Source organism: Mustela lutreola, chromosome X (assembly GCF_030435805.1).
Source record: "Mustela lutreola isolate mMusLut2 chromosome X, mMusLut2.pri, whole genome shotgun sequence".
Lineage (NCBI taxonomy): Eukaryota > Metazoa > Chordata > Mammalia > Carnivora > Mustelidae > Mustela > Mustela lutreola.
In genome coordinates this window covers 102,690,104-102,715,962 of record NC_081308.1, presented here as the reverse complement: position 1 = coordinate 102,715,962, position 25,859 = coordinate 102,690,104, and the positions used below count along the sequence as shown (strand labels likewise).

Genomic DNA, 25,859 nt, shown 5'->3' with positions numbered 1-25,859 from the left:
AAAATTAACAACCTGGTTCAATAAACCACATCCCTTATTAAGGATGGAGTTTTACTTGAAGTACCTTAGGTTCCTCTAATCCAGGGTTTCTCAACCTCAGCACTATTGACATTATAAATCAGAGAATTCTTTGTCGTAGGGGCCGTCCTATGCATTATAGCGTGTTTGGCACTCTCCCTCCCCCCCAAACTATGATAACCCAAAATGTCCCCAGACATTGCCGAATGTCTCCTGGAGGGCAAAATCGTTCCATATTGAGAACCATTGTTGTAGACCAGGGGTCAGCAAACTTCTATACAGGACCAGCCAGTAAGTTATTTTAGGCTTTGCAGCAATGTGGCCTCTGCAACTGTTCACTCCAGCACAAAAGCAGCCATAGATAATATAGAGAAGGATGAACATGGCTAGGTGCCAATAAAACTGTATTTGTAGATACTGAAATTTGAAATTCACACGTGAATTTCATTTCCCTGTGTCCTGAATTATCATCCTTTTGATTTTTTTTCAACCACTGGAAAATGCAAAAAGCATTCCAAAAAGCTTTCCAAATGCAGGCAGGGGGAGCAGATTTGGTCTGTGAGCCATGGGGAGTTGGTTGGTGTATCATTGAACCTAAAGGCATTAGAGGGAACTGGCTAGTTAAAAGAAATTGCAAATAGGGATGCCTGGGTGGCTCAGTCGGTTAAGCATCTGCCTTCAGCTCAGGTCATGATCCCAGGGTCCTGGGATGGAACCCCACATTGGGCTCCTTGCTCTGCGAGGGGACCTGCTTCTCCCTCTTCCACTCTCCCTGCTTATGCTCTCTTTCCCTTTCTCAAATAAATAAATAAAATCTTTAAAAAATAAAAGAAATCAGAAATGAAGACAAATGGCGGAAGACTTAATGAAAGTGAGTGGGGGGGCGTGTTTAACTAAAATTTGCATACAGTTCTGCTAGAACATGGACACGTGGGCAGGGACCTGCTGTGGCAATGTGGGCCTGCCCCTGGGACACTCTTGAAGCCGGTGACAATGCCAACTGCTTCTAGGGAGAGAACCGGGCCTCAAAAACACTCAAAAGAGCCTAGCAGCCAGGCCTCCAGCTGTAAGCCCTGAGGTTAAGCAGTATCCTCTCCTATCTGAAATGCTCCCACTTGGGGAGATTCCTCCCTTTACCAAAAGTGCAGCTTTCTTGCGAGGTCATTCTTTTAAAATGCAGGTTCCCCTGGAAAGAGCTGTGTATCAGACAGTAGAATCCCACAGTGGCTTTGCCACCTGGAACTACCTTAACATGGGTGTCTGTCCAGCCCCTGCACTACCTCTTAGCTCACCTGGCTTGAGCTTTAGAAGGAACATGCCTTGGGCTCAAAATCTATAAAAAATTATACATCGACCTGTTATATATAGACTTGGGGCCAAACTCCTTAGATTGGTTTGGGGATTAAATTACTTGTTCTCAATCCAATAATAAGAATATATTGATGGGGCACCTGGGTGGCTCAGTGGGTTAAGCCGCTGCCTTCGGCTCAGGTCATGATTTCAGGGTCCTGGGATCGAGCCCCACATCGGGCTCTCTGCTCGGCAGGGAGCCTGCTTCCTCCTCTCTCTCTGCCTGCCTCTCTGCCTACTTGTGATCTCTCTCTGTCAAATAAATAAATAAAATCTTTAAAAAAAAAAAAAAGAATATATTGAACTCTTCCCATGAGTTTGACCCTGTGCCCTGCGCTGCGGGGGATACTGTTGCAGGAGATCTAGGTAGACACTGCTCTTGAGGAACTCACGGACCGGGCGCATCTTATCTACTCAGCACTATTCTCCAGTCCTTCCTAATACCCAGCCTTCATTCCACTCATCAGTCTGCACCAGCCTCTCCTGGAGATATGCAAACTATTTTTTGGCTTTGTCTGAAATACCCTCTACCGATTTGATTTGAATCCTGCTTTCGGGGCTCAGACCCCAACTTCTCCTTGAAGTCTTTCTTAATCCCGTCCACATCCACATATCCTGATCTCTTCTCCATTTTCAAACTTCCTAGTTGAACTTTTATGATCTTTTCTGCCTCCTATTTGAGAGACTTCCCTCCTCAAGAGATGTCAAGCTTCCAAAGGGTTGGAACATAATTTACAGCCCTTCAGAGAGCTCCGCAAAGAGCCGGCCACACAACCAAAAATCACCAAGATGTAGCAAGATTGAGATTCTTTAGCAATGTAGGGAGCTAATGCACTTTCCAAACATTTAATTTTGAAATTAAGTTGTGAGACTGCTATAAAGTATATCTGCATACTCTTGACTCGGATTCACCAGCTGATAACATTTGGCCACTTTGGTTTATCGTTGTGCGCTCTGTATATACAGATATAGATCTACAGATGGCTACACATATTTTTTCTGAACCATTAGAAGGTCATTTACATGTATCATGGCTCTTTTTAAAAAAGATTTTATTTATTTATTTGACAGAGAGAGCGATCACAAGGAGGCAGAGAGGCAGGAAGAGGGGGGAGGGAAGCAGGCTCCCTGCCAAGCAGAGAGCCCGATGCGGGGCTCGATTCCAGGACGCTGAGATCATGACCTGAGCCAAAGGCAGAGGCTTTAACACACTGAGCCACCCAGGTGCCCCTCTTTGTCTTTTTTGATATTGATGTACATATATATTTTGGGGGGGGCCAGGGCGGGGCAGATTAAGAGGGAGAGAAAGAATCTTAAGCAGGCTCCATACCCAATGTAGAGCCCAACATGGAGCTCGATCTTAAAACCCTGAGCGGTGTAGGAGGTGAAATCCAGAGTTGGATGCTTAACCCACTGAGCCATCCAGGTGCCCCATGACATTGATATTTTAAAAGTCCCATTTTAAAAATAGATTGTTCTCATTTTGGGTCAAGTGTTGCCCAGGGGTGCCTGGATGGCTCAGTGGGTTAAAGCCTCTGCCTTCAGCTCAGGTCATAATCTCAGGGTCCTGGGATCGAGTCCTGCATCAGGCTCTCTGATCAGCAGGGAGCCTGCTTCCCTACTCCCCTCTCTCTGCCTGCCTCTCTGCCTACTTTGATCTCTGTTTGTCAAATAAATAAATAAAATCTTTTTTAAAAAAGTGTTTCCCAATTTCTCAGTTATATAATTACTGGGTTTTTTCCCCCCTCCTTCTTTGCTACTAATAAACAGTCTGTATGGAAGCAGCTATAAATCCATGCAGATATCCTATTCCTCATCAAAAATTTCCTCCTAGATTTAGCATCTATTGATAATTCTTGCCTGAGCCAATCAACAAAATGATGATTTTCCAACTCCTGCACTCCCTTCATGTTTACCAATCAGCACACAGTATTCTATTGTAAGCCAAGGCCTTCCTTTGTCCCATGTTACTTCTTTAGCTACTTTGTAGCACTGTGGACTTAGGACTCCCTATTTCTTCAGTAGTCATTGCTGTCCATAATGATTTTGATGCTCAGATTACCAAGATTTGGCCAGTGGAAGCTCCTAGATTTGCTTTTAATCCTCCAGGAAACATTCCTCAGGAGGATATTACAGCGCAGACTATTCTGGTCAAGAACTTTCGGTGAGTTAATTTCTGGGGTAGTTTATGGGGGTTGGGGCCAGGCTCGGGGCCTTATGTGTGTGTGTGTATATATATATACATATGTATGTATTTTAAAGATTTTATTTATTTATCTTACAGAGAGAGTGAGAGACAGAGATAGAACATGAGCAGGGAGGAGGAGGCAGAGGAGAGGGAGAAGCAGGTTCCCCACTGAGCAGGGAGACTGAGCCATAACTTGATCCCAGGACCCTGGGATTCATGACCTGAGCCAAAGGCAGAGGCCTAACTGACTGAGCCACCCAGGAGCCCCAGGTCTGCCTCCTTTGAACAGTCACTGACTCCTCCGTAGGAAAGGGCAGGGAAGGAAACTCAGAGCTCTCCATGTGTGCAGTGTAAAGATGGTGGCAAGAGCCTGTGTTAAAGCAGAGAAAGATGATGGAGGAGAGGATGAATGACAACAGAAGTTTCCGGATCATTTTAGGATTGTGATGGCTGCCTTTATCATTGCTCCCTCCTACATCTCTCTTCACCTACTGTTCAGACAATTTATTTCTGCTTAGAGGTTTCAGACAATTTATTTCTGCTTAGAGGTCTCAGCTCCTGCTCACTGAGAAAATATCTGTGGCTTGTGAGAATGGAATGAGCTGAACGTAGGTTGGCTGAAGGATTTTTTTTTTCCAGTGTCTTTTTTATTTTTTATAAAATATTTTTTAATTTTTTATAAACATATAATATATTTTTATTCCCAGGGGTACAGGTCTGTGAATCGCCAGGTTTACACACTGCACAGCACTCACCAAAGCACATACCCTCCCCAATGTCCATAACTCCCCCCAACCCCCTTCCCCCCAGCAACCCTCAATTTGTTTTGTGAGATTAAGAGTCACTTATGGTTTGTGGCTGAAGGATTTTTTGATCAGATGGATTACCAGGGAAGGAAGGTCGTGGGGAATCGTGCAAATTTTGGTTCTGTTTTCTAGAGGATGGAACTGCTTTTTCCATAGTAAGAATTGCACATGAAATCCAGTTATGGCTGTCACAGAGCAAATGGCCTCTAATATCAGTTTCACTGTCGTTCATTTTGTAATCCAAGTTCAAAACTCAGATTGTAGTTATTTGCTGCTATATGATGGAAATGTTTTAATCCAAGCTGACAGGAAGTAGTTTTTATTTTTTCAACTCTTTTTCTAGTCATATGTGTATTGACTACAATGCTGATTTTGATCAAAGTTGGCAGTTTAGGCTGAAATTAATTCAGCTGTGAAATAACAAATCGGCTTAAAATGTAGGCTCTAAGAAAATGAATTTCACAAGGTTGGGACATTGGGAAGAGCCTTCCTTCCTTCCTTCCCTCTATGATTCATTTAATTCAACAAATATCTCTAGAGTGTCTACAGGAGCCAGGTGTAGGTGCTAAAAGCAAGATGAATGAGTTCCTTGTTCTTATGAAGTGCACATTCTTGGTGGGTGGGAAAAGTGAAACTTAAAAAAAAACCTCCCAAGTTGATACATACTGTGAAGCAGCAGCATCAGCAGCCAGGGGTGGGGGTGGGGGCAGGGGGGAAGGGAAGAGAGGGAGAGGGAGAGGGAAGAGGAGGAGGAGGAGGAGGAGGAGGAGGAGGAGGAGGAGGAGGAAGAACAACCCAGGGCAATGCAATAGCCAATGACTGGGGGAACACCCCATAAGGAGTCAGGTGACAGAGATCTGATTTCAAGTTTTGCCAGTAATAGTCTCTACAGCTTTCAGCAAGTCAGTTCACTTCTCTAGCCTTATTTTTCTCACTTATACAAAGATGACTTGAGTATGATCTCTAAGCTTCCTTCCCAGTATCGAGTTCTCTGATTCAATGGTTTGCAGACCATTACTTCAATAAACATGAATGCTTACCATTGAGTCAAAGACAAAGCACACTTGGTGTAATGAGACAGACACTGGAAATAAATCATTATGAAACCGGGTGAAAACCACTGTTACCTTCTGCTCTTCTTAGTCCAATACACCCCTACACAGAAGATGGGTCATATAATGAGAAATATATCATTTAAAAAGTATGTCATCTAAAGAGGCAAGGAGGGCTATGGTTCAAAACCACTTCATCCCATGGTCCTGCTGCCCCTGGGACCCTGAGTTTTATGCAGGACTATTTTTCCCCATCAAGATCGTAGTCAGTTCTAGGACAAACAACAGAGAAAACCCTGTTTCTTTTTCCTTTGTATTTCTACTATATCGAGCGTACAGTAGGTGCTGTATAAATTCCCGCTGAGAGATATTTGTTGATTACTTGAATATCGCAGGTTGGCGGCAGACAGAGACTGAAGAAACTGCCCGAGCAGATCCACAGGTGAAGTGATACGTTTGACGACCGAGTGAGTTAGCCATTTGCTGCTGTGCAGCTTTTAACCCTCTTCTTTGCGCTCGTTTTGTATTTTGTACGTTTTAAATTCATACATGACATACAGAATTATTTGCGATCAGATTAGTTGCGATCAGAACTGTGTAAAGATGGTGTCTGCATTTGCCAGCAGTTGGAATGGCATATGGATGATACAAGTGTCTAACTTGAGAAGTAGCGCTGTGGTAATTTTCTTTGCAATACAGTATTACATTTTCCTTATGTTTACACAATAAAATACAAAGTTAATAACACACCATGCAGAGGTTTTCAGGCTAGCCTCTGAAGAAAAGGCGACTTGGAGAGCTGACATTAAAAAAAAAGAAAGTGTAAAATCCAAACCTACGCTCCCCGTCCCCGCCTACCCCCCCACCCAAAAAAAAGGGCACGGTCCTACTGTCGCACCGCTCAAAAACCCAGGCAAAAGCCACCAGGGGAGCCGTTGTGGCAACAATCATCTGAGGGCGCCTTCCAGGGATTTGAGGGAATCATATTCCCGAACTCTAGAGAACCTTCCAAAATCCCCTTCCCAAAGTCCCCGCCCTCCGCTTGTCACCGTAGTGCGTCAAAGGCCCATCGTCACAGAAGGGAAAAATGGACCTCGCGCGAGATTCAGCTACGGGATTTCGAAGTTAGGGAACAGCCGCGGCGCACGCGCGCTGGCCTCACAACCTCGGGGCGGCACGCGGGTAGGTAGCCTAGAGCCCAGAGGAGGGGGAGCAGAGCGTGCTGGTGTCTCCCCCGTCCCCCGGTCACCGCGCAGTGCGTGGGTCTGCGGGTCGCTGGAGGTGCGGAGCAACGGGCCGGGCCGGCCTCCCCGGCGCGCTTGTGACCGCGACGGGCGTCCTCCTGCGCCTCCACGAGTTGGAGGAGTGCCGCCGGCGTGCGCCCCGGCATCGGGACGTGAGCTCGTGCTCGCCTTTTCCTTTTTAACGGTCACCCCCCGCAACGCACACACTCCAGTCCCCTGCGAGTTGGTCTTCGCGCCTCGGCGCGCCCCTCCTCACCCGACTCCTCCCACCGACCCCCGTCCCGGTTCGTTCCTGGTGGGTAGCCGGCTTCATCCCTGGGGTCCCTGCTTGGGGGCGGAGAAGATGGCTGGCGGACGTCTGCTGCTGGGGGGCGACTTCCTGTCGCCGCCGCCGCTGCCCCCCCTCCCGCCGCCGCCGCTGCCGCCCCTCCCGCCGCCCCCGCCCGAGCCAGTGCTGGAGCAGTGGCGCTATAGCCACGAAAGTGACTGGCAGTGGGCTCTGCGGCGCAGCTTCATCTGTCGCCACCTGCACAGCTATCCCGGGGCTGCCCTGGACCAGCTCCTCGCTCTCTCCGCCGCCTGGACCAACCACGTTTTCCTGGGCTGCAGGTGAGGAGAGTGTGAGGGTCGGCTTAGGGACCCGGTAGGGGTCTCGGGGTTGGGATTCGGGACAGAGACGGGGGCAGGGTACGGACGGAGGCTTAGAGGCTAGAGATCTGGAGGTGCTGGAGGACACCAGAGGGTTCAGTACTGGTCTGGGGGATCGGCCGAGCGAGGTGGTGGAGGATGACATAAGAGCCAGAGGAAGGGTGCGGGGATCGCGGGAGCAGCTCCTCCAGGACCAGGGATGGAGATGAAGCAGCAGCTGGAAGGGGATTGTGGAGGGGTGGTCATTGTGGCGGTGGTTTTGGAAGGCGTGGGAAATGACGAAGAGCAGAATCTCGGACCTGCGTAGGACCTTGCAAGGATGCGGTATCTGCAGAGATACTCGACAGTAGGGGCTTCGAGGGTCTGCGGGCGGAGTGGGGGGGTGGGGTGGGGGACGAAGGGAACCCTGTTAGTCTCCTCTTGACCACTCCCTCTCTCCATCCCCATTAAATAAAATAGCACCAGCCCCCCCCCCCCCCGGCGGGGTTTTACTGTCTTCTCCTGCGGAAGCGGTTTGTATGAGGTCTCTCAGCCACAGGGTCCGCCTTGCTTGTGGATTTGCGCATAATGTGTCTGGACGCAAACAAAGAGATGGATATATTTTACTCTAAAAATGGATTGCTCTCCTTTTACCATAAATGTGATCAGGAGAATTAATATTTGGCCTCTGGGTGAGCCTTTAGGGGTGTGTGCGTGTGTGCGCGCATGTGTACCCCCCCTTCCTAGAACCTGGTGCGCCTTCTGAACAGGCCTCTTTAAGAGCTCTTTGCAATTCAATGGATACTGCAGTATGGTTCCAGCGCATTTTTTTTTTTAACGGACTACTTGGACCTCTGTCCTTCTGCACCCCCAAATCGGTCCTAGACTAATCATTCCTTTGAAAGACTAGACGCTTCTTTTTTTGGACACTCCTGCCTCACAGTTAATTTTTTATTAGGAAGGATGAGAAATTCTGGAAAATGATCAGATCAAATTCAGTCAATTCAGTTCTAGGAATGACCATAACAGATACAGAAAAATAGTATTGTCCACGTCTACCATTATTTCTTGAACACAGCATCTAGTGTATACTGTTTTCCTCTGATCACCAAAACTTATTTTTTCCTATTTTCTCTAGGTTAGTATAATTTCTGCCTCCAGAGACAATGATTATTTTACTGGAGGAACTGGTTATAACTGGGGAAGCCTCAGTTATTAATTTGGATAAATCTAATTGACCTTCACTTAACAATATTGTTTTTTCAGTTGAAAAGGTACCTTTATTCTATAATCATATATCTCCTTGATATCACAGAAGGCCACGGGAAATCTGAATCCTGAAAAAAAATTTACGTGGGGGAGAATAGCTATCCTTTGTGTTAATAATAAATCTTACCTTTCCACAAGAACGTAAGCTCTTTTGGGAAAGAGGTTTTTGCTCTCTTGTTCACACTTTATCCTCAGTTCCCAGAACAGTGTCTTCTGCATGATGGCCACTCAGTAAATATGTATGGGATAACAGATGAATATAGCTTTATAATGTACATTTTATTTATGTATCTCTCTTAATACAACAACCTTGGGAATTAGGTGGTATCTCATTTTTACAGCTAAATCAACGGAGGACAAGAAGCTAAGTGACTTTTCCAAGGTCCCACAGTTGGGACTAGGACTCAGGTCTTCTAGTGCTCTTTCCACTGAGACACGGCTGCTGTATTTGGGAAGGATGGACCAGGAGTGAAAGCAAGTAACTGACACAAGCCACATCATTATTATATCTCAGGATTTCATTCCAAGAACAACAGCCCTTTATATAACCAGGGCATTAACCAGCACAGAGCAGGCCAATGGTAGTTGGTGTTAAAAGCTTAAGCATCCGGGACATTTTGTGTGTGTGTGCACTCGCCCAAGCACATCTGTGTGTAGGGTGGGTGTGTAACCAGATGAATGAACATATATATGTACACGGACATACACGCATTCCATGTCACATTTTAGTTAGGTCAGTTCTGTCAGTACAAGAATTGCCATAACATTATCAAATAGCTTAACTGAAGAATGTTTACATTGTATCTGATAGCATAGATACAGGAGAAGGGAAGGGGCAACAAAGAATCTTGGAAGCCAGGGACCACGTGCAGTGTTCTGTGTTAGTCAGGCTTCATCCAGCTGTCAGCTCAGGGGTGGGGGGAGGGTAAATCTACATTCCAATACTTCTTAAGGTTGATGTTGGCAGAGCTCATTTTCTGGTGTGTTCTTCTATGACAGAAGATTGTTCTCTCAAGGGAACTGCAGAATACATGGTGTAGCAGCCTATTCTAAATTTAACTGTTGCTTTGTGGTTCATCCCTTGACTTTGGGAACAGGTTGTAAACAGTAGCACTCCCCCCCCTCCCCTGCCCAAATGAAGGGCTTTCTGTGTTCCCTTTTAGTTAGGGCCAAAATAACTCCTAGGTCAGGGGTATCTTTGAAAACTCTTTCATCATAAGACCAAGACAGGAGGCGCTCACACGTTCAGGGAGGCAAGCTGTGTTTCATTTCTTTTGGTGATAGCAGTGATTTTCATGGTACAAGCTTGACTATCTTGATTCTGCAGCAGTGGTTCTCAAACTTATGTGAGCATCACAGTCATCTGTCGGGCTTGTTGAAACACAGATTGCTGGGGCCCCAGCCCAGGCTTTCTGATTCAGTAGGTCTGAAGCAGGACCCCTGAATCTGCATTTTTAACAAGTTCCCAGGTGATACTGATGATCAGGTGATGCTGGTCCACTGATTACACCATGAGAACCACTGCTTTATAGGATAAAATAAAGCAGTGCTTTTCCAGTCTGCTTTTTGATCATTTTTCCCCCCCTCATGGTCTAGGCAACCAGGAAGTTCAAATACCTGAAGTTCTTTCTCTTCACTGTTTGTCTGTTTCATAAAAGTAAACAACCTGTCAAAAGATTTTTTTCCTGCAAGCAATTTCTAAGATATGTCTTGTGGCAAATGAAAGGTTAATGCAGGTGGGTGGGGAGATGGGGTAACTGGACGGTGGGCGTGAAGGAGAGCACGTGATGGAACGAGCACTGGGTGTTAGAGGCAACTGATGAATCACTACATTCTACCCCTGAAACAAGCAAACAAAAAAAAGGTGCAGTCTTCTAAGCAACTGTATCTATAGCACTCACGTAGTTTTTCCTAGGAATGTCTGGGAACCATAAAATTTTTACTTAAAAACTGTAGATAATGTATCTATCCTCAGGTTTTCAATGGTTCTTCATCAATAGGATTAGAAGCAGAATCCTGGCCTATTGATTTTTGATGAGATATTTATAGGAAAAATGTATCTTACAATGAAACCAGGTTTGCTGCCTTGATTATTGTCTCTTCCTTGTTGCTATGAGACTGATTTTTGGAAGGCAGGTGCCAGTTGAGCTCATGTTGTGAACCTAACTTTGCACATAGGTGGCCTGCATCTAAAGAAATGGGAGTGGGGGTTTTCAAAAGATTTACCAATAATCTGACTGTGGATTATTCCCTTATGATGTTAAGAGTCTTATTAATAGTTTTGAATAAATAATTTTATACTCGGAAATTCTGATCTTTATTTAGTTTTCAAACCTCAGCTGTTCTTCGGACCTAGAAGAACAGTTGAATAAATTTTTTAAAATTTGGGGAGCATTACTACATATTTGTTAAATTTCAGGTGCATTGTAGATCATAAGTGTGCACCTGTCTTTTTCCAAGAATGTAAGATTCATGAAGTCATATGGCTTTGTCCATTATAACTCATCTTTATGTATGCCAGGCATGGTGGGACAGTTGAATAGCATCCTGATTTCCAAAAGCTTGGTACAAAATAAGCTATCTTTGAAAACCCTAAAGACCTGCTGAGGCTTTCTTGGTTTTGTTTTTTTAAGCATTTATGATCAAATGGGTAAATTAACAGACTTTTAAATATATAATATGCATGCATCTGAAAATTACTGTATTAGATTTGCCTTAATGATACTTTTCATCATGGTCTCTCCATAAGGTAAAATATTATATAGCCATTAAAACTCATGCGGTAATGACATAGAAAAAAAAAAAAAAAACCCCCACCCTACCAGAGTGCAGATCAACATAGATGATCTGTAGGAGACATGGAGGGGAGGCGGCGATATGGAAAGCATAGGGAAAGGAAAGAAAGTAAACTCCAGATGTTGATGAGGTATCAGGGGTTGGGTTTGTAGGTGCTTTTCTTGGTGGGTTCTCTAAAATGTCTGGAGGAAAGGTGATCCTTCATTTTTTTAAAGATTTATTTGTTTATTTAAGAGAGAGGAGGAGTGGGGGCAAAGAGAGAGAGAGAAGAGAGAGAAAATCCCAGGCTGACTCCATTCTGAGCACAGAGGCTGAGGCAGGTCTCAATCTCCCGACCCCGAGATCAGAGCCTCAGCTGAAATCAAGAGTCGGATGCTTAACCACTTAACCGACTGCACCACCCAGGCACCCCTTATAGCAGATTTCAAAGTAATGCCTTTATGGGCTCCTGGGTGGCGCAGTCAGTTAAGTGAACGACTCTTGATTTTAGCCCGTCCTCATCTGAGGGTCTTGAGATCCAGCCCTGCCTCAGCCTCTATACTCAGAATGGAGTCAGTCTGGGATTTTCTCTCCCTCTCCCAGCCGGTGCACTCCCTCTCTTTCTCTAAAATAAACAGATCTTTTAAAAATAAGTAAATCTACTATGAAAAAATACATAATGGAAACTGGTGCTCACTCTCTCTTTCTGTAAAGTAAATAAGCAGATCTTTTAAAAACAAGTAAATCTACTATGAAAAAATACATAATGGAAGCCAGTAATGAAAGTTTAACTGGCTTGGCTTATTTAAAATTTGTGGAACCACTTCTTTGTTCTTGGATAGCTATTCTCTGAAGAATTTTAGAAATGGGAATAAAATAAAATAAGACCTAGTGGTCTTATTGAAGACTCTAGATTAATTTTTGCATTGTTCTCTGAATAGTCAAGAGTCAGATGCTAAATAGTCTTTTCCATTATTGTTGGAGCTGGTTGGGTTTCCTCAGTATTATGACTTCCTAATAAAGGACTGAGAAGCAGACTGTGTTCACAGCCTACGCAAAGGTTTATTTTTATAGCCCATGGGTGACATTGAATTTTGTGGCAGATGTAATGAATAGGGAACAGGAAGTAGGTATATAATCATTACTACTGCTGGAAGAAGCCTGAGAGAAAAGTGAATGGAATGAGCCCCAAATGCATCATTTGTGCGGGCTGTATGTCTGACATACGTGGCGTTTACAGTTGTACACCATATTTGCGATCAGGCTGGAGTGGAAGTCTGGAGAATGTTAACTGGAACTCACGGTGAGTGGCTTGAGTGTAGTACAATTCAGGTAGCAAAAGTGGCATCACCAGTTCAACATTTATAGACTTTCATTTTCATAATCTTCTGTTTTCATCCTGTGCCTTGGAATTTGGACTCCCAAGTCTGAATGGAAGTGATACATAGAAAGCACAGTGTTTTAGGCTATACTTTTTTTTCTTTTTTTTGGCTATATAAGAAAAAATGAAAACAAAATTACTCTTGGCATTTAAATAGTGATGTTAGCAGCAGCAGTAGGAGCAATTATCAGTGGGAAGTGCGGGTTAAAACCGAGCTAGCTTGTGCTGATCTCCGTGAAGCCCACCATGTCCCGACTTCTCAGCTTTGCAGGGAAAGATGTCTGCTGGGTGTGGAACCGGTTGGGCCAAAAGTGGAAGATGTTACCCTCCTTCAGGTTCAGAACCTATTCATGTCAAGGCTTGATAGTTAACTCATATTCAGAACTTTCTTCCCAAATGCCACCAGGCATCTCTTTTTTGATCATAGGTCAGGAAAGGCTCTCAAGGGAGGAAGGGTGAGTAGGTCCCCACGATAACAAGGACTTCACTTGGGCGCCTGGGTGGCTCAGTGGGTTAAGCCGCTGCTTTCGGCTCAGGTCATGATCTCAGGGTCCTGGGATCGAGTCCCACCTCGGACCCTGTGCTCAGCAGGGGGCCTGCTTCTCTCTCTCTCTCTCTGCCTGCCTCTCCATCTACTTGTGATCTCTCTCTGTCAAATAAATAAAATCTTTAAAAAAAAAAAACAAAACAAAAACAAGGACTTCACTTGAGCCTCTATGTTTGTTTCTCTGCAGTTACAGGATATTCTTCTGTCAAGCAGCCAATCTACTTTATAAGGAAGCCTTTTAAATATTGTGTATCTTAAAGCTATTTATTGTGGGAAAAAATCAAACACAAACGTTAAAGAGTTTAGTGGACCTCCATGTCCCCTCAGTCAACTTCAGCAGTGTCAACAGTTTATGTCATGCCATCCTTCTCATGTCTTCGGTTGTGCCCCCAGTTTTTCTTGTGGGAGATAGTCTGGAGTATATTAAAGAAAATCTTAACATCATTTCCCCTGCGAATACTTCAGTATGTATCTGTCCTGGACAAGAGTTTTTATTTTTATTTTTTTTAATGGGAGGAAGGGCAGAGGGAGAGAAAGAGAATCTTAAGCAGGCCCCGCTGAGCTTTGAGCCCATAACCGGGCTCTGTCTCACAACCCTGAGACCTTGACCTGAGCCCAAATCAGGAGTCGGATGATTAACCAACACAGCCACCCAGGTGCCTCACAGATAAGAATTTTTACAAATAGAGTCCTGATAGGGGTGCCTGGGTGATCTCAGCTCAGAGCTCAGGTTTTGATCTCAGGGTTGTAGGTTCAACCCCCATGTTGGGCTCCATGCTGGGTGTGGAGCCTACTTTAAAAATAGGGCGTCTGGGTGGCTCAGTCGTTAAGCATCTACCTTTAGCTCGGGTCATGATCCCAGGGTCCTGGGATGGAGCCCTACATTGGGCTCCCTGCTCTGCGGGAAGCCTGCTTCTCCCTCTCCCACTTCCCCTGCTGTGTTCCATCTCTCACTGTGTCTCTCTCTGTCAAATAAAATATTTTAAAAACTAGAGTCATAATACCATTATTTACACTCAACAAAATTAACAGTAATTTCTTAAAACCCATGTTCAGTTTTCCCCATTGTCACAAAGTATATTTTTTTCAACTTTATTTTTAAGTAATCTCTTATACCCAGCATGGGGCTCAAACTCAACAACTCTGAGGTCGAGAGTCACATGCTGTATGGACTGAGCCAGCCAACGCCCCTTATTTGTATTTTGGTTTGATTCATGATCCATACCAGGTCCATGCATTGTATTTGGTTCATCTGTCTCCTTTAATCTATAACCGCATTCCCCTATCTGTTTATTTTCATGCTGTTGATTTGACAAAGAAACTGGATTGTTTCCTTCACTGGCTATGTTCTTACGGTGATGTTTAATATATTTCTGGGAGTGAAGGACTTGCTTAGGTTCAGGTTCAGTTATTTGAAGGACAATACTTTATAGATAGTGTGTTATATTTCCTGTCATATCATATAAGGGACACATGTCTGCTTGTCTCATTTTTTAGTGATATTAAGATTATAAAGTTCCCATCAACTTTTTAATTTCTATTTTATTTCTTTAAAAGATTTTATTTATTGGGGTGCCTGGGTGGCTCAGTGGGTTAAAGCCTCTGCCTTTCACTTGGTCATGATCCCAGCGTCCTGGTATCAAGCCCCGCATCAGGCTCTGTGCTCAGCAGGAAGCCTGCTTCCCTTCGTCTCTCTGCCTACCTGTGATCTCTGTCTGTCAAATAAATAAAATAAAATTTAAAAAAAAATAAAAAAATAAAAGATTTTATTTATTTATTTGACACAGACAGATCAGAAGTAGGCAGAGAGGGAGAAACAGGGTCCCCACTGAGCAGAGAGCCCAATGCAGGGCTCGATCCCAGGACCCTGAGACCATGAACTGAGCCGAAGGCAGAGGCTTAACCCTCTGAGCCACCCAGGTGCCCCCCCATCAACTTTTTTTAATCAAAATTTTTATTGAGATAATTATAGATTCACATGCAGTTGTAGGAAATAATACAAAGAGAAGCCCTGCATTCTTTACCCAGTTCCCCCAATGATAATGTTTTGTACAATTATTGTGTAATATCAAAACTATGACAGTGATATTGTTAACAATCCACTGATTTTATTCAGTCTCCCAGTTTTACTAGTACTCGTGTGTGTGTGTGTGTGTATGCACGCATGCATGTGTGTTTGGTTGAAACAATATTGCATGTGGAGATTTGTATATCCACTGCCACAGTCAAGATATTGAATAGTTCCAGTACTACAAGGATCCCTCACATCATGCTTTTATAACCACATCCGGGGCGTCTGCGTGGCCCAGTCAGTTAAGCATCTGCCTCTGGCCCAGGGTCCTGTGATCAAGCTCTGCATCAGGGTCCTTGCTCAACAGGGATCCTGCTTCTCTCTCTGCTACCACTCTCCCTGCTGTGTGCACGTGCTCTCTCTCTCTCTCTGACAGATAAATAAAATCTTTAAAAACAAACAAATCACATCCGTTTCCTTCCCACTCACCATGGTATTGTGTGTATCAGTAGTTTACTCCTTCGTATTGCTGAGTAGTGTTCTGAGGGGTGTGTGTACCAGTTTGACCATCTGCCCGTTGACGGACTTCTGAGTGGATTGCAGTTTTTGGCAGTTAACAAATAAAACTGCTGTGAGCATTCATGTACAGGTTTTTGTGTGAGTGTAAGTTTTGATTTCTCTGAGATAAATGGCCCCGAAAAGGGGGTCATTGCTAGGTCATGTGGTAATTGCATGTTTAATTTTATAAGACGCTTCCAAGTTGTTTTCCTGAGTGGCCGTACGATTCTACATTCCCTCCAGCAGTTGATGAATGGTCCAGTTCCTCTGTGGGCCTTGCCAGTATTTGATGTTGTGGCTCTTTTTTATTTTAGCCATTCTGAGGGTGCATAGTGGTACCTCATTGTGATTTTAAATTACATCTCTGGTTAATGATGTTGACCATCTTTTCATGTGCTTATTTGCAATATATGTGTCATCTTTGGTTAAATGTTCTGTTCATGTCTTTTTGTACACACACACATACACATATAGTTGCATTTTGAGAGATTGTTATACTGGATACTAGTTTTTGTGGGGTTTTAGGGGGGGCGGGTCAGGTGTTTGGTTTGTAAATAACTCTTCCAGTCTGTAGCTTGTCTTTTGTCCTCTCACAGGGACTTTGAGAGCAAAAGTTTTTAATTTTGATGAAGTCCATTTTATCAGTTTTTCCTTTTATGGATCTTGCTTTTGGTGTCAAGTATGAGAACTGTTGGCCTAGCCCTAGATTCTGAAGATTTTCCCCTATTTTTTAAGTCTACGGCCATACCACCCTGAACGCGCCCGATCTCGTCCCCTATTTTTTAAGATTTTATTTATTTATTTATTTGACAGAGGTCAAAGTAGGCAGAGAGGCAGGCAGAGAGAGGGGGGATGCAGGCTCCCCGCAGAGCAGAGAGCCCGATGTGGGGCTCAATCCCAGGACCCTGAGATCATGACGTGAGCCAAAGGCAGAGGCTTTAACCCACTGAGCCACCCAGGCGCTCTATTTTTTTTTTAAATAATTAGTTTTACATTTTACATTTAGGTCCGTGACACATTTTCAGTGAATTTTGGGATGAGAAGTGAGGTTGGGGTTTGTTGCCCAATTACTCCAGCACCATTTACTGAAAAGCAAGGCCGCCTCTACTGAGTTGCTTTTGCGACTTGAACATGTTTCTGGGGGTCTCTTTCTGGGTTCTTCCCCATCAGCTTTTCACCTCATAGGCCTAGCAGCCATCGATGATGATTATTTTATGATGGGTTGCAGAATGGCAGTAGTCTATTGTTCCTGCAGTTACTAGCTGGAATGCTTCCATAAAAGAGATTTTTCTCATTGACTCTTAGTTACTCTGATGTACAATTTGTACAGAAAAATACCAGATAAATGCTTGCTTTCTTCCTTTAATATTACCTGTTTGGGGAGTAATGACTTGATTCCCTGCCGTCTTCCAAAGGTGACCAGTAATGAGTTTGTAAGTATTATTGTAAACTAACAGATTGTTAGTGTATTTGTTGTGTCTGAATCCACTGCAGGTCGTTATTCTCACTGCTACTCTGGTTGGCTCACTTTGCCGGTAGGAATGTGTTCACATTGGCTTTTGAGTCTATTTGACACAACTCCTGAGGCCTTTCACAGCTTCCTTGTTTCCAGGCACAGGAATATCTCCCAGGTTCATCTTGTACATTTCCTCCCCCAGATTTGGAATCAGCCATTTCTGTAAGGACCCTGATTCTCTTTTTTATGGGAAATGGTAAAGACCGCAGTCTGGATGTCAACATCCCAGCCACTCTTAGTACCTGAGTACCTCTGTAAACACACAGATGCAGTTATTTACACAGGATATACATATATGATAGAAGTCATGAGTTGATATGGATGCTTCTAATTCAAATTAAAAGATCTTCCTTTAAATGTCTTGCTTTTATGTTCCTATGTCTTCTAATGACAGTAAGATAGGTAAATTTTGATAGGTAAATATTATAGGCCACATTCTTCAGTTTTAGAGCTAAGATAATCTGTTGACATAGTCCTATGGGAGCAATTACAAGATGAGCTCATGTAGAAGCTTTTTAAAAACTGCATTCATACCTGTTTTAACTGTAGATTCTATTAATTAATAGGTACAGCCCACGCCTGATGGAAAAAATTCTCCAAATGGCTGAAGGTATTGATATTGGGGAGATGCCTTCATATGACCTGATGCTGTCCAAACCTTCCAAAGGTCAAAAACGTCACCTCTCAGCATGTGACGGTGAGTATACTTGTTTCTGGAAGGTGGGGTTTGAAGAAACAACATGGCTTTTTAAAAAAATGGTATGAGTGTGGTATATGGTCTTCAGTAACATTGGGAACATTGGATCTTACACAAATGTGAAAGAATTTTAACTTAGTTATGTACAGTTTTGTGTTGAGGATGCTGAAAGGAACTGAAAACTAAGAATATGGATTCAAACGATAATGCTATCTGTAAAGTCCATGCCATGGAACCTCCCTCTAAGCAGAACAACCTTATACTCTGATCATTTGAACATCTAAGTAACTAAATGCTCTTGGAGGGGTCCAAGACAGACCAGCTTTCTACTGAGCAGTGGTGTTGGAAGGAAGCTCCAGTGTCTGGTCTAGCCTCAACAGAGAGTCCTTCCACAGCGTTCAATTCGCTGTCCCCCGTAAATCACGGGTCTCCAGCTGCTGTTGGTTCTAGAAATAAAATAGACCAAACTACCCTTTTGTGCAGAATGGGTCAGAACTAAGATTTTGAAGCTGAAAACCTTTGGGATCTTTTGATTATTATTTTTTATTTGATTTTTAGCCACAACCACATAAAGAACTGTGACAGAGTTACGTCTGCTGCCAAAGAGAGACTCTTGGCTGTGTACACGCCTCAGCCGTCACCTCTTTTGCGCTAGAGCCGTCTCTTCTGTTCGCAGTTTTTTATGAAGGGCGCTCTCCAGCACAGGTGGGGTGAGATTATCCTGGAACAACCTGTTAGCCAGTACACTTCACCTGTGCTTTACCTTGTTAGATACAGAAGCACCTACCAGTCACATGTGGTGGTGACCTGCATACCTGATTCGGTGGCATATTTTCTGTCAACTTTCTTCCCTTACACGTGGGACAGGCAACATCCCTTCTTCTGCCAGAATCCTACGTTGATATTTGAGTCCCTTCCCCTAAATACCCTGAAGTTTTTGTGATGGGAAGTGTCTTGTACCAACAGTGCAATTTGCAAATGACACAGTTGGTACTGTCTTGCTGTTTGCTTCTTTTGAAATACTTCCTTTTTAATGAATTGTAAATTTCACTTGTTCTATAGGTCAAAATCCTCCTAAAAAGCAAGCCGGTTCCAAATTGCATGCGAGACCTCGTTTTGAGCCTGTGCATTTTGTAGCTAGTAGTTCAAAGGATGAGAGACAGGAAGATCCCTATGGCCCTCAAACAAAAGAGGTAAATGAACAAACACATTTTGCCGGCATGCCAAGAGACATCTACCAAGATTATACTCAAGACTCTTTCAGTGTGCAAGACGGGAATTCTCAGTATTGTGATTCATCAGGATTTATTTTCACAAAAGAGCAGCCCGTAACAGCCAACATGTATTTTGACAGCGGGAACCCCGCCCCAAGCAGCACGTCGCAGCCGGCAAACCCTCAGTCGGGCCCTGAGCCTTCCCCGTCACAGACATTTCCTGAGTCAGTGGTAGCCGAGAAGCAGTACTTTATTGAAAAATTGACAGCGACTATCTGGAAGAACCTTTCGAACCCGGAGATGACTTCTGGCTCTGATAAAATCAATTACACCTATATGTTAACTCGGTGTATTCAGGCATGTAAGACGAATCCCGAGTACATATACGCTCCTTTAAAAGAGATCCCTCCTGCTGACATCCCCAAAAATAAAAAACTTTTAACAGACGGTTATGCGTGTGAAGTCAGATGCCAAAATATCTACTTAACCACGGGTTACGCCGGCAGCAAGAATGGGTCCAGGGATCGAGCTACTGAGCTAGCTGTGAAACTCCTACAGAAGCGTATTGAAGTTCGAGTCGTCCGGAGGAAGTTCAAGCACACGGTCGGGGAGGACCTTGTGGTGTGTCAGGTCGGCATGCCCACCCACGACTTTCCTCCGGCCCTGAAGCCGCCAGAGGAGCTGGTGGTGCTCGCTAAAGATGCCTCCGGGCAGCCGATTTTTAATGCTTCCGCCAAACACTGGACCAACTTTGTCCTTACCGAAAACGCAAACGACGCGATCGGCATCCTCAACAATTCCGCCTCCTACAACAAGATGTCAGTCGAGTACAAGTATGAGATGATGCCAAACCGCACGTGGCGTTGCCGTGTGTTTCTGCAAGACCACTGCTTAGCTGAAGGTTACGGAACCAAAAAAACAAGTAAACACGCGGCTGCTGATGAGGCCTTGAAAATCCTCCAGAAAACACAGCCCACCTACCCCTCGGTCAAAAGTTCACAGTGCCAGACAGGCTCTTCACCCAGGGGATCTGGAAAGAAGAAAGATATAAAGGATCTGGTAGTTTACGAGAATTCTTCAAATCCAGTGTGCACCCTGAACGACACGGCCCAGTTCAACCGCATGACGGTCGAGTACGTCTACGAAAGAATGACCGGCCTCCGGTGGAAATGCAAGGTGATCCTCGAGAGTGAAGTGATCGCAGAAGCCGTCGGGGTGAAGAAAACGGTCAAATATGAAGCCGCCGGGGAAGCTGTGAAAACCCTTAAGAAGACCCAGCCGACCGTCATCAACAATTTGAAGAAGGGGGCTATCGAAGATGTGATTTCCAGAAATGAAATCCAGGGCCGCTCAGCGGAGGAGGCTTACAAACAACAGATCAAAGAAGACAACATAGGAAACCAGCTGCTGAGAAAGATGGGCTGGACGGGCGGTGGTTTAGGTAAATCTGGCGAGGGCATTCGGGAACCCATCTCTGTCAAAGAGCAGCATAAGCGAGAAGGGCTCGGTCTTGACGTGGAGAGGGTGAACAAAATCGCCAAAAGAGATATTGAGCAGATCATCCGCAACTACGCCCGCTCCGAGAGCCACACGGATTTGACTTTCTCCACGGAGCTGACTAACGACGAGCGGAAGCAGATACACCAGATTGCCCAGAAGTACGGCCTTAAGAGTAAGTCGCATGGGGTCGGCCACGATAGGTACCTGGTGGTAGGAAGAAAAAGACGGAAGGAAGACCTACTAGATCAGCTCAAACAGGAAGGCCAAGTGGGGCATTACGAGCTCGTGATGCCTCAAGCCAATTGAGCTCTTAACTAATTTATTTTGTAAACACCCAAGGAGGCAGATTTGTGAATTAAAGAAATGCCACATGTCCTGGTTGCAGAGTACATTCATTCTTAAGATGTTTCACCTTGTTCATTTCCTATAGTGCTCTATTAGCTATCGGAACCTGAAGAATTATGTCCGCCCGTATTAGCTTGGGTCCCGCAGATGATATTGTGCAGTTACTGTTTGTGTCTTTCATATTGCTGTGTCCCTCCGATTTCAGTAGTTTGTACAAAGCAAGAACACGTATCGCAGTGGAATTTCACCCCGAGAAGGAAATTCCCATTTCAAAGGGCATAGCACAGCAGCCTGCAACAGTAGTGACATTGACCGCGATGACGGTCAAACTCCAGTCTGAACTTCAGACTTCCTGAAGACGCCGGGTCGTTTTGTATTACTATTTTCATCTTTGTGTGAAGCCAGTTCAAGAATGTTTAACGGTAAATTGTGCTGTACGTGTAAATGTCGTTCCCGACTAAATGATGTAAAACTTTCTTAAAGTAATTTTAGTGTTCATTTATTTATAACTTCTACCATGTGGTTTCCGGAATATTGGAAGTGATTTACTGTTACCTTGTGGTATATGAATTTTAACAAATCCTAGTCTTCATGCCGAGAGAGCACTACTTGAGAGAGCCGTTGAGAAGTTTCACAAACTTTGACCCAACCCGAAGGAAGGAAGCTGGAGCTGTTTGTCCTTGGGGCCTCGCAGCGGGCCTCGCAGCAACTCCGCGTTATAGCTGTCCTGCCGCCCGGGCGTGTGGCACAGCCCAGCCGTGGCAGGACCAGGTGAAAGACCGCAGACACATTGGTGCTTGGACGAAAAGGTCAGTCGGCCGGTCCCTCTCTCACACAGCTTATTAAGCCCCGAAAGCCAACTTTGTAACATATTTAAAACTGCTATTTTCGCTTATTTCTGGAATGTAAAAAAAAAAAAAATGTATAAAAAAGAACTAGTGTATGCTTCCTGAATAAAAAGGAGCTGATGTTGATCAAAATGGCAGCGTGCTTATTTTGGGCAGCAGCCTAGGAGCCACACTTTGGGTTATCAGGAGACAGGAAGTGGCGTTTGCACAAAATGTTTCAACACCAGAGCACACGTGGGTGAACGTCATGACTTAGCCGAGTCAGTCTGGTCTGGTGTCCGTCACTTTCCTATGGACCAACACACTGGACGCAACCAAACCTTTGGCTGTGTCCTTTTATGTGATTTTGGTCTTGCAGCTCCGATAAATCAAGTGTCACTATTCAGAGATGAATAGTAATACCGAGAGTTAAACACGCCAGTGAAATGATAGAACAATTAGGTTGTTCACAGTGTCTGGAAACATTTAGCACCACACTTGACAGGTAATTGGCCCACAATAAACAGTAATTTCCTTTCTCCTCTCTTATATTTTAGAATGAAAAAGCTGCCCATTGTAGTTAAATCAGTAGTTTAAAAAATAAAAAGGGATTGGCTTTTATACCTGGATCTCTAGGTTTTAGTCATCTACAGCTATTCAAACTGTGTGACACTTGCTTTTTACTAACTCCCTTTCTCTTACAGATGCTTGCCCTTTCCCAATGTTGGCAGGAAGAGAAATGAGGTGTGCATTTTATTTGGGAACTTACTGTTTTAACAATGGCAAAGGGAACATAAGCTAAGATATATAGGATTTTTTTAAACCTAGAGGGCTCATGCCAACCTGGAGAAGCTGTGGCTCAATTAGCAAGTTAGAAAAGCCAGCCTTAGTTCTCTTGAGTAAGAGGGGCTTTGAGTAAGAGTTCTCTTTTCCCAAGGGGAGCTGAGGGCGGGTGGAGGGGTGGGGTGAAAACTCGTTTCTCCCTTTACATTTCTTTTCTCTTTCCAAAATGGTTGGACAGGGGAAGGCCTGCGGGGAGTAGGGACATAAATCTGGTTTTCTTAAATTTAACAGAACAATATTAACATAGTAAGGGTTAGGGCTCCCAAATAATTGGGCCAACTGTACATTTGGTTCTGGGTTTGAGGGTCCAGATTTGGTGACTTTTTTTTTTTTTTAAAGATTTTGTTTGACAGAGATCACAAGTAGGCAGAGAGGCAGGCAGAGAGAGAGGAGGAAGCAGGCTCCTGGCCAAGCAGAGAGTCCAATGTGGGGCTTGATCCCAGGACCCTGGGATCATGACCTGAGACAAAGGCAGAGGCTTTAACCCACTGAGCCACCCAGGCGCTCTTGTTGACTTCTTAGATCAGCTTTGGTATTGATGTGGAATTAGGCTGAAGTCACTTAACTCTGCTTGACAATAAAATACATTGAGAGTGAGCTGCTGACAACCTTGCTGTCCTGTTTTGTCCTCATTCTGTTCCCCATTCTCTTGGCTCCTCTATTTTCCTTTTCTTGTAAAGAGCAGTCATTTGTAGCTCAATAACTTTGCTGTAAAACAACAGATAAATGAACTGCTTCAAGTTTTATTTGAACTAAAAAGTTATACTGAAGAAGTAACTCTTTCAGTTACATATATAGCCTCGAGTCTCACAGATCTACTTTTTAGATTTTTTTTCCTCCTTTGATTGCAAAATGAATGGGAATTTCATGCATTCTTTTGGGAAACTTTTTTTTTTTTAAAGTAGGATACAGTGCATGGACTTTGCTGTGAGTAAGCCCTGAAGCTGGAGATGGGTCTTAAATAAAAGACTCTTGATTATAACTTGATTACAATCCTCATGATTCTCCCTCATGCCACCTTCCCCATATCAGAAGGGGCAGAATTAAAGATTCAGGTTCCAATCAGACTTCCATTTGTAAGGGGACCTTACAAATCTGTTTTAACCTTACTATTCTAATTATATGCAGGCAGCCTGTCGCATTTGTTAAAAAGAAAAAAAACATTGTAAAGAAAAAAAGGCAAATTAGCATTAAATGTTTGGTTTGTGTAGTGTCTTTGACAGTGGACATGATGCTTTTAGAGATCAGCTGTTGTAAGGAGACATGGATAATCCCATGGAAAAGATGGTGTTTCTCAGGAGGTGTGTAAAAAGAAAAAATTAAATCTGCACGTTGTAGATCTCACCTTAATTTTTAAAAGTGTGACTAATAGTGTCACTATTTAAGGTACCCAGCCACAGTAGGATGAAAAAGTTAAGGTAAAACTAATCTACCAAATAAAGACCAATTTAATGTGGTTCTACTCTGAAGCAGAAATGGACTTAAGGGAAAGTGTGAAGCACATTTAAGGTTGATGCTCCTAGGTGGGGTCAACCAGTACGTGCATTGAACGAACTCTGCTGCACTAGGGTTCCTTTAGGGGCCATGTCTTAAAGGATGAATATAGTACATACCCCACGAAGACTCATTTTTTAGGATTTGAGAGAGAGTGCGCACAGAGGGAGAGGGAGAAGCAGACTCCCCACTGAGCAGAGTCCGATGTGGGGCTCCATCCCAGGAACTGGAGATCATGACCTGAGCTCCCCAGGCGCCCCATATAAAGACTTAGTTTAATTTCATTTAGCCCCCTACCCCAGACAAGAGGCAAGTGTTTCTACAGTCACTGTTCTTGGCTCTTTAAAATGAGACCAGTTCTTCCCCAGAAGAAAGCAATTTTGTTAAAACAAGATTGAGGATACCTGTACTCCCAAACTTCACTGGGGAGTTAAAATGCCATTTAAAAAAAAAACTTTTTTTAAAGATTTTATTTATTTATTTGACAGAGATGACAAGCAGGCAGAGAGGCAGGCGGCGGGGCGGGGGTGGGGGAGCAGGCTCCCTGCAGAGCAGAGAGCCCAATGTGGGGCTTGATCCCAGGACCCTGGGATCATGACCCAAGCCAAAGGCAGAGGCTTTAACCCACTGAGCCACCCAGGCACCCCTTAAAATGCCATTTTATAAGTTTGGTACTATTTGCTTTTAAGCTAGGGCTTCTTAAAAAAAATTTTTAAAAGATATTATTTGACAGAGAGAGATCACAAGTAGAGAGAGATGGGGGAGAAGCAGGCTCCCGGCTGAGCAGAGAGCCCGATGCAGGCCTCAATCCCAGGACCCTGAGATCATGACCCAAGCTGAAGGCAGAGGCTCAACCCACTGAGCCCCCCAGGCACCCTAAGCTAGGGCTTCTTAAAGAGGTGGAATGTCAGGATCAACAAGGCAGATCTTGTTCCCTGGGGGCACTGGTGTCTATCACCCCCCCCCCTTCCCAACACAGGCCTGATTGACCGTACTATGTGCTGAGGGAACTTTGTTCTATTTAACAGTTTTACATTCTGATTAAAACATTAAAAAAAGAACAAAGCATTAACACTTATGACAAGAAAGAAGGTCCCCTCCACCAATATTTACTCTTTTCCCTCTCCCAGCATGTGTATTTTTCTTTTATCATGTTTATTTCAAGGGGGAAAGTGAGTAGATATGAGATTCCAGTAAGTTAATACTAAAAGTTCATAGTGAGCTAAAATATAATTATACCTTGACTACAAAATTTTAAGGTTATTTTTATTTACAAGTTTTGAAAAATGTACATTTTTTACATGGGTTACTTGTGCAAAGTTAGATTTAGAAGAGTGACAAATGCACAAAAGGTGACAATGGAACATTAGACAAAACATGTACAAGCTTTGTCCCACACTGCTACTTAAAGGTACTGTCTATCTAAAGTATAAATAGCCAAAGAAAGATCACAAACGTGACTTCAAGGTTCTTATAAAACTGAAAGGGAAGACGAAACTAAAGCATGCAGCATTAACTCAGGATTTGAGTGGAAAATGGTTTGCCATAGATATGCTCCCTTCCTTGGGTTAATTAAAACTCTTAAAAAAATGACGGG

The 25,859-nt window shown here is 43.9% G+C and overlaps 1 protein-coding gene across 1 annotated transcript; it reads left to right on the top strand.

The window, feature by feature from the left end:
- Positions 1–6,537: 6,537 nt before the first annotated feature.
- NKRF (NFKB repressing factor) lies at positions 6,538–22,078 on the top strand. The gene is made up of 3 exons (XM_059157120.1): positions 6,538–7,267; positions 17,909–18,039; positions 19,102–22,078. The coding sequence occupies exons 1-3, from the start codon at positions 7,002–7,004 to the stop codon at positions 21,057–21,059; spliced, it is 2,355 nt and encodes a 784-aa protein (XP_059013103.1). The 5' UTR covers positions 6,538–7,001; the 3' UTR covers positions 21,060–22,078.
- Positions 22,079–25,859: the final 3,781 nt, after the last annotated feature.